General features: G+C 43.4%; 1 protein-coding gene across 7 annotated transcripts in view; it reads left to right on the plus strand.

Moving 5' to 3' along the window:
- Positions 1-9,452, plus strand: part of PRKCZ (protein kinase C zeta) — a 128,571-nt gene that overhangs the window by 113,697 nt on the left and 5,422 nt on the right. For all 7 annotated transcript variants that reach the window (XR_014786000.1, XM_084821562.1, XM_084821564.1 and 4 more), the window contains 3 exons: positions 647-726; positions 1,723-1,812; positions 7,184-7,299. Coding sequence is in view for 6 of the 7 variants with exons in the window: in XM_084821562.1 (XP_084677688.1) it covers positions 647-726; positions 1,723-1,812; positions 7,184-7,299 (286 nt within the window). In the remaining variant the exon portion in view is untranslated. The remainder of the gene's footprint in view (positions 1-646; positions 727-1,722; positions 1,813-7,183; positions 7,300-9,452) is intronic.

Consider the following 9,452-nt stretch of genomic DNA (forward strand, 5'->3'; position numbering starts at 1 on the left):
GCGGTTTTTATTGCAAATTTTAGAATGTGCAGGCCTTGTAATGATAGAATGCTGAAAACCTAGATGTCTTAATTATGGAGCTGGTATTGCAGTTCCATTTATACAAGAGGACAAATACTGCAGAATATTAGAACATTCCTAGAACAGCCTGCCTGCTACACACCTTCAGAAGAGGCTTAGGGACACCAGTCCAGCAATCGCTGAGTGTGCCCCCCCATCCCCTCTTTCCTAACTGTACTCTGCTACCTCTTGTCTTTTGTTCCTCTTCTCGATTACACTTTTTTGACTGACTTCTCTCTGCTTCCTCTATTAGACCCTGGAGCAACCCTTCTTCCCATCTCCTGCTCCTTTCCTTTGGTTGTTTGGGAACAACTCTCCACTTTGCTCCCTCTTTGATTCCTCTTCCTCTCTCTGCTTATATTTTCTTTACTGCTCCCACCCATGACCATACCACCTTGCTCTGTAATCCTTTCTTCACCTGATTTGAGCAATGTATGTTCTTCTGTCAGGGGCAAGGTTCCCTCTCTACGCATTCCACAGTGCTAAATATGTCCATTCCTAGTCCTATTTAGTAACAGTAGCGGTGCTTTTAATGTCCAGTATATCAGAGAATAATGTGTTCTTTCTTAAAAACTCCTTTAAACAGTTATCCTTGAAAAACCAATCCGAATTCCAAGATTCCTTTCTGTTAAGGCCTCTCATGTCTTGAAAGGATTTTTAAATAAGGTAAGTTTTGTAACCTCTTGTCTTCCTCTCTTCTCGATTAAACAAAATTCTTTTTTTTTATTGACCTCTCTCTGCTTCCTCCACTAATCCCTGGAGTAGCCCTTCCTCCCTGTCATAATTTGAGCTTGTTAGACTTTCTCCTTTTTAAGAAAGCAGCTTTTAATGCCACCATTGCTTAATGAAGAATGTTGCTGTAATGGATGCTATTGTCTCCAAATCTCACAAAAGATAATCTCAGACTTAATTTCAAATACTTGTGGTTGTTCTTAATAAAGAGTAATAAAATATGAAGGCTAAAATAAATGATTGACCATATCTTACAAGCCCTCATTACTTAAGTAATTAGATTCGCACAAGTAGTACTTCGTTAAGGTCGATTAGATATACAGTTTCTTTGTTAGGGGAAAGGTAGTCATGACTGGGGAAGGCAATGGCAAACCACCCCGCTACAGTCTGCCATGAAAGCGCCACTGCAAGCGGTGTCCCTCTAGGGGTCAGCAATGACCCGGTGCTTGCACAGGAGGAACCTTTCTTTCTTCTTCTTTGTTAGATGCGATATGACCTGAAACATGTTGACTTGGAAGTAATTCCCACTGACTTTAGTGGGACTTACTCTGTAAGTATGGTTAGGGCTGCAGCCTTAGCCTGTTTAATGAAAAGTGGCAGGGGGTGCGGAGGAAGTACGATCACTAGATAAATGTAATGATTTTCTTTGAAAAGGATAGGTGATAAAATAAGATCAAAGTTTACTTGGTTTTGCATGGTGCCAGTTGGGGTTTCTGTATCGCTGCTTCACAGGGGTGATTTTGATTGAGACTGAAGCGGGGAGGAGTTAAACTCCCCTGCACTGTGGTCCCAGTCCTTATCAGGCTCTCCACCTGTCTGTCTATTTAAAAAAAGGTACAAGTTGTAATTTCACCCTAATTGTGTGCTTGCTTGTTCTCACAGTTACCTACCATTCAGTAATGACAAAAGTAATTCTGTTCTTCTCTCTAGGATCCCAAAGAGAGGCTTGGATGCCAACCACAAACTGGATTTTCTGATATCAAGTCTCACACATTCTTTCGCAGCATAGACTGGGATCTGGTAAAGCTCATTACTTCAATTCATCTTCATTTGTTACCCATCGTGGTGGTGGTTTATAGTTTGAAATGTGTGTACAAGCCATTCTCGCAAACGTACCAAGCACTCTGTCAAAAAAATCTGTTCTGGAACAATCCCAAAGATGTTGCTGTAAGTGTAAGTAAGCCAAGCGCTGCAGAAAATGGTGTGTCAGACACAGCTTTTGTTGCTAAAGTAGCCAAGAAACATAGGACAGCAGTTTCAGCACCAGTCAGGGAGGATGAGTTAGCAGTAATAGTTTCCAAGGCTCAATTCAGACATCACACAACATCATGGTTTACACTAAGTGCTTCCAAACATATAGGCAAACCATAGCATAGAGCTGTTTCTTTGCTTTTGTTTCCTATCTGCTCAGCACTCCTGTTTCTGTGGCACAGGGTCATCTGGAGAGGGAGCAATGTCTGTAACTATGGTTTTGTCAGTTAGACATGATATCAAACTATAGTCAACGCAAACAGTGGTGTGCGAATCCACTTCTAATAATAGTTTCTGATTCTGGTTTGCTAGCTGATATGCAAAGTATGTTTTGTCAATAGAGATGTCATACGAGACCATAGTTAAGCTCCTTTAACCATGGTCTGGTGCGACGTCCGAGTCAAGCCAAACTGTAAAGATTGTAGATTTCTTCTGTGTTTCTCTCAAAACCATTTCTGACTCATAACTACTACTGTTGACAAGAAACCTTTGTCATATAGTGAATATGGTTGCTACTTACTTCCATATGGTTGCCCCCTACTTCCAAATTCTCATTAAGCCATGAAGCTCACTGGGTGACCCTTGGCCAGTCGTTATCTCTCAACCTTCCCTCATGTGAGGATGTGCCATCTTGGGTTCCTTAGAGGAAAGACAGGATACATGTGATACATGTTTACTCAGAAATAAGTCCCACTCTTTTCAGTGGGGCTTACTCCATAGTAAGTGTGTTTAGGATTGCAATTTTGGTCCGCTAGCCTGTCTCTGGCAAAGGTAGTAGTGGTGAGAGCTTTCAGATCTAGTGAGTGATACTTTTGACAGCTGCCTTAGGGGCTCAGGAAGGATATCAGTGTTTATTTCTTATTTAATTTACATTGTGTCAGCTGCTTTTGTCAACTTTTGAGTTGGGGTATACTTTTTCATTTTAGTACATTTAGTTATTTCTCAAACTGCATCTCAGCCAAAGCTCTATTGTTACATGTAGGAGGGCGCTGAAAATACTCAACTCAGGATGTCTTCCTTTGTCACATTTGCAGCTTAAAGTCTGTGCAAGAAATTGGGTGTTCTTGGTAATTACTGGCATATACTAAAATAGATTTGAATTTCTAAAATGTCAAAATTACAGGAGCACACTTCGTATTTGCAAAACCTTTCATGTTCAGCTGAGAAGATCATACTCCATAACTATATGTATCAGTGCACTCATACACACAGTGTTTAAGACACCACAAAGCCAGCCCTTACTACCTCCTGCAACAGGTACAGCCAGGATCCAAAGAACCGTGGAACTAGTTTTATGAGTCTAAGATTTAGATGGATTTTTAGCAAACCCCCTTCTCCTATGCTGTACAGCAAAAGGATTTTACTGTGATATGATATGGTGTGGGGGGTGTCAAATGTTCAAAGCAGCAAAAATAAAAATCCACTGGGCTAGCTGAAAGCTCTTGCGTAAGTCTAAGCAATTCTTTGAATCCCACCCTAAGTTTTCTTAACCGCGGTGTGTAATGTAGTTTGTAAACTGCGTGGTACATTTTTATTGTCTGTGATTGCTTTTGGGTTGGGGGGAGGGGTCTGAAAAACCAGGAGCAATATGTGTGCCTGGTGAGGTCTACAAGACTCAGGGAAGAGTGTGGATGAAACTGCTGTGCAAAATTTAGAATTAAGCCATTTTATTATATTTTAGTGGTTGCCCGTTTAGGCAGTATATAAAAAGAAAAGTCCAGACTGCAGTTTAACTGGCCTCTGTATAAGAAGGTGGAGCCTAGAGCTATTAATTACTCTTTCAGCAAGGAATGTTGGACTAGCCATGGAGACATCTTCTCATTGATAGCGCCGGGGGTATCTTGGGTGGGTTACTCTTCTCACTTGCTCCAAGGTCAGGGCTCTGTGAACTAGTAGAGGCACTTGTCTGTAAGACAGAGAGAACATTCCTCGGTTGTGGGATTCAAGCAAGTAGAGATAGCTCTGAAAAATACACAAGAAATAAATGGATATCACAGGTTATCATTACATGTTACAGGGGATCCTTTACTGAAAACAGCTGAAAATCACTAGTTAGCTACTAACCTGAGGCAGCATTTCTTATTGAAGTTTATGTATGACAAGGACATCAGGGGCTATACCGTGATTGTGAAGAGGCTACAAAATACATGATTAATCTTCATATGACCTCTAGATGTGGGTGCTTGAGAGTTTTACACACTTTAGAAAATTCCTAGACTTTTTTCAGATTTTTTATTTTAATGTATCATTTATGCCTCTCACCTCCAGTAGACACTACTTCTACAGCGGCAGGTTAGCAAATATTAGGCTAGCTGTTGGGAGTACCTCGGCAAAAAAAAACACCCTTCCAATTGGGTACCCATTACTCTGTTGCAGCGCAAACAACAGAGTTTTGTAGCACCTTAAAGACTAACAAGTGTATTATTATGGCATAAGCTTTTGCGGGTTAGAGCCCACTTCATCAGATGCAACACCAGATTAGGGATGTGAAGACCAGATTAGGGGAAATTAGTGAAAAAACATTTTTCTCCCATGTTTTTCAGCAGACTTTCCCCACTTTTTCCATTGGAAATTTACAGGAACACCAAATAAAATACCTATGAAGTATTTTCTCTTTTGGAATGAATGAAATGCTTTATAAGAAAAGTTTTCCCTCACTCAAAATATGTAGTATGAAGACAATCTACATCATTAGAGAATAATGCTATTAAACAGTTCAATGTTTTCAATGGTATTATAAAATTTAACTCAATATCCAGATATGCTGCTAGTCCTTAATACTGTGACTGTATGGGACTACTTCCTTTTGTTTACTACAAATTTTCTGGTTTCTGGTTTCAACTTTTTTATTTCCTACTTTTCACATGACAAAAACTAAGGTACATGTACATAGCATTGGGTGCTGCAGTTTGCATCTCCATTCAGTACCAACTATGGGCCGTTTACACATAACAGCAGCAAATTGTGAGTTAGTTAATTAATTAACCCATGGTTAATTAATCATGGGTCGCATGCCTCGCGTGTGCCACCACCATTTTGAATGCGCCACCTCCAAGCCACCTCCGATCGGATGTTATTTCGTGATGTGCAAACCCAGATACTATGAGCTATCGTGGGTTAAAAAAGCCCCTTGGGAAATTGTGGATTAATTAACCCACGATTCGCAACAATTATGTGCAAACCAGGTCAATGGCACTTACATGTTTGAGGTCCAGTCCCATGCACACTTACCTAGAAGTAAGATCCACTAAATGGAGTGGATCTTACTCTTGAGTAAATATGAACAGAGGATTTTTTTAAAATGTAAGCCACCTTAGTTCTTATCCTAAAAGATGGCCTCAAAAATTAAGTGCATAAAACTGTAAAAAAAATAGCAACTAAATTATAAAAATGATGCATTTGATGTTATTAAAGCAGTAAAACAACTTTAGGTTCAATAAGAAAGTAAATACTACAGAGATTACAATCCCCGCCCCATTTTTTTTTTCCTGAGGGGGAAAAAAGACAAAGGGGGGAGGGTGAGAAACCTGTTGGCTTCAAAACCTTTTTCCATGGTTTAAAAACTTCCAGAAATTGTATATCTCTAATGAAGTGGACTCTAGCCTACAAAAGCATATGAGATCACACTCTGTCAAACAAATGGTTTGTAGTACACTAATAGGGACCAGCCCTAAAAAGGAAGAAGTTGTTAAGCCCCACCTTGACCAGTGGAAGCCCCCCTCCCCACCCCCAACTTGGCTAATAGTAGGGGTGCACGAAAGTCACTTACCTGGTCTCGCAGCTTGCTTCGCGGTGGGGGGGAGACGTTTCGCTGCTCCCCACGAAGTTCAGGCCGGGGGGGGAGGCTTCCCTCCTCGCCCGGCCGAAATTCAGGCCAGGGGGAGGCTTCCCGCCTCACCTGGCCAAAATTCAGGCCAGGGAGAAGCGCCCCGTCTCCCCAGCCGCGAACTTCAAAAGAAAAAAAAAACGCCCCTGTGATAGGCTACGTAACGATTAACGTAGCCTATGACGGCTAGATCTGCAAAGTCAGCTGTGCTGGGCTACATTACTCGTCATGTAGCCTATCATGGGTGACTTTGAAAAAAAAAAAAAAAGTGCGTACGCAAATGGCGGCCCCCATAGGGAGCCGCCATTCACGTTCCTTATTTGGTCCCTGTAGTCTACATAAAGATTTACGTAGACTACGGCGAAAATAAGGGCAACGCTATTTGCGTTGACCTTATTTTCACCATAGTCTACGTAAATCTTTACGTAGACTACAGGGACCAAATAAGGAACGCGAATGGTGGCTCCCTATGGGGGCCGCCATTAGCCGTACACGTTGTTTTTTTTTTTTTAAGTCACCCATGATAGGCTACGTAACGATTAACGTAGCCTATCACGGCTAGATTTGCAAATCTAGCCGTGATAGGCTACATTAATCGTCACATAGCCTATCACAGGGGCGTGTGTTTTTTTTTTACTTTGCTTGTAATGGCAGCGGCAGCAGCCGGTCGAAAGACCAGCTGCCGCCCCCGCCCCTGACGAAGACCTGCTGAACCGCCGCCGGGACCCGCCGCCGAGAGGGACATTCGTGAAAGGTAAGTCCCATCCCGGGGGGGGGGGGGGGGGCGGAGAAGTTCTCCCCGAACAACCTTCGGAGGACCGAATGTGTTGGCGCTCGCCCCCCCGAAGTTTCGGGGAGAAATTCTCTCCCATCCCTAGCTTCTAGGCCTTCAGCAAACAGAGCTTGTGTTTCTGCACTATCCTCCACATAGATAAGGACCAGAGACTAGGGGTTTCTAAGAGTCCAGATTGTGCTATGTGTTGTACAGCATAGTTCCAGAAAACACACAATCCTAGACACAAGTCTCTAGAATGTCTGCCTCATTTGCTAATAAGCATGCTGGGGATTATTATTATATTTATAGCCCACCTTTCTTCTATCGTGGAATTCAAGGTGGCTAGATGTGGTTCCCAAGTGGTCTCCCCTCCAAGCACTGACCCAGACCTCCTTAGCTTCAGCAAGGTGGCTACGTCATGTGTCTTCAGACCATGTCCTGGGACCATACCATATTAACCAGCTGTGGGTTTATTTGTGTGTCTTTTTAATAATGGATTTTTCTTAATAATGTCTATCTCTTGCATTTATCCCCTTCAGCTGGAAAAGAAGCAAGCGACCCCTCCATTTCAGCCTCAGATCACAGATGACTATGGTTTGGATAACTTTGATACCCAGTTCACCAGCGAACCTGTGCAGCTAACTCCAGATGATGAGTATGTTTTAATGTTGCTAAACATGCTGTCCAAAAAGCATATATTAATTGTACAGCTCTTCAGAAGTATGCCTATCTGATTTTGCTTGCAGTAAGCTTAATTATGCTCCCCACTAAAATGCTATAGTATCGAAGAACTTTTGTTGCATTAGCAGGAACTCAAAAGCGTATGGAATCGAGCTCAAGAGAGAGCAGGGCGTAAGATCAAAGGGGGAAAGGCTGCCCTTTGGACATACTTTTCCATTAAGACCATAAGCAAATGTCCACCTATGTGGAAACTTGGAAAAACCCCACCTCATCTCCACATCTTGCATCACTTCATGCCCCCTGCTTTTGCAATCTGTGGAATCAGAATGTGCATTTATGTACCACTTATACGCTAGCTGTGTATGGCTGGTTCTAACGAGGGGAGAGGATTCAAAGCCCATGTGTATATTTGGACTTTCACCCACCATTCCTGCTGTTAATACCTTGTGCCCTCTGAAAAGCTGCTCCTGAATGTTGGGGATCCCCTGAAGGGACACTTGATGTAGTGTGTTGGATGGCAGCTGGAAAAGAGGCAATCTCTATATGTCACAAGGAAAAGTCTTGGCATGCGCCTCAGGCTGTGATCGCAGCCTAGGGGTACGTTGTACCGAAGTGGTGTTTTGTGGTCCTTGTCCATTCATGCTGATGGGATATGTGCCTGTGCAGAAGAATTTGAGAAACGTCTGGAGCAGGGCTGGGGTATCTTTTTCAGCCTAGCGGCCAAACTGGATCCAGGCAAACCTTTTCAGGTGGGGGGCAGAGCTCTGGGGAGGGGAGGGTTAGGCCTTCCCCCCTCCAGCAGCAAGCCCCCCTGAAAATGCCCCTTCACACTTCAAAAATGACCCCCATGCTGGCAGGCCAGATGGGGACCTCCTGCAGGCTGTCTCCAGACCAAAGTTCTAGAGCTTTAGCCAGAAAACGGTTGCTCACACCTCCCACTGTGAAAGGGGAAGTACCCATGGTGAAAGGGGTAGGGTGAGCACGTTCCCACTCCATTCTTTTCTAGCCTCCATAGTAGCTTTGGAAAACGCCCTGCACCAAATGTGTCATTGGACAGCCATGATCACTCTCCTGCCTTGCACAGTCTCTCAGAGTAGACCCTTGTCCAAAACGGAGGCAAGGCAGAATTAGCACCTCTGCCTTTGGGAACAAGTCCTTGCCGCTGGGCCCTTGGAACTGGTACCTAAAGCTTTGGCGGCAAGTTTGGAGATGGTGTCTAGAGTGAAGCTGGCATCCCTGTCTGGATTTCCAGAAGGATAGCAATATCAGCTTTTTGCGGTAAAATGAACAAAGAGTGTTGTGGCATCTTAAGGACTAACACATTTGTTATGGCATAAGCTTTCATGGAGTACAGTCCACTTCAGCAGATGCGTGATGTATTATCCTGAGTTACAGGTATGTATATACATGGCTGGTGGGGAGAATTGTATACAGAGGGCAAGGTCCATTGTTTTGTGAATGGCCACTGTTATTGATACACCTGTCACCGTTTGTACTTTCTACATTTCATTCCCCTTTGACCTCCATTACATTTCCTCCCTACCTGTAACAGGGTAACACCTCAGGCATCTGATGAAGTGGACTGTAGTCTATGAAAGCTTATGCCACGATAAATGTGTTAGTCTTCAAGATACCGTCTGACAGTGTGTGTTTGGGGGGCGGGGGTATGGCATTGCACGCACTTGCAATGGACTGACTTTCCAAATCCACTGTGGTGCTACCTCAGCTTTCAAGGTCTCACACTGCCAACCCCTCCTCGACATACCCCCTCACCCTTGAAAGATATTTAACACTCTGCAGGGAAGGAGTTGCATCCTGCGCTAAATGCAATCTCACAACCCACTCTGCTTATTCACAGCTGGTGCTTTTCTTTCTTCTGTCTGGCAGCAGTTAGGAGGAATGATGCTTACCCCCGTCCCTTTAGGCATGGCATTCTCCCTTTTCTGGGAAGGGTGAATGCTGACTCCCTGGCTTAAAGCTCTTAAATTTCCAAAATTGCTCTGCACAGATTTCATCAGTGGACTGCATTGATGACCACTCAGAGGCAGTAGGCATTTGTGTTCTCCAGAATATGAGAACAGTTGTAAACAAGAATTAATTGTGGTGTATGTGTTTTTCTGTTTGCAG

The sequence above is a fragment of the Heloderma suspectum genome, chromosome 15 (genome assembly GCF_057233095.1).
Source record: "Heloderma suspectum isolate Gila_16-S chromosome 15, 16-S_ref, whole genome shotgun sequence".
NCBI lineage: Eukaryota > Metazoa > Chordata > Lepidosauria > Squamata > Helodermatidae > Heloderma > Heloderma suspectum.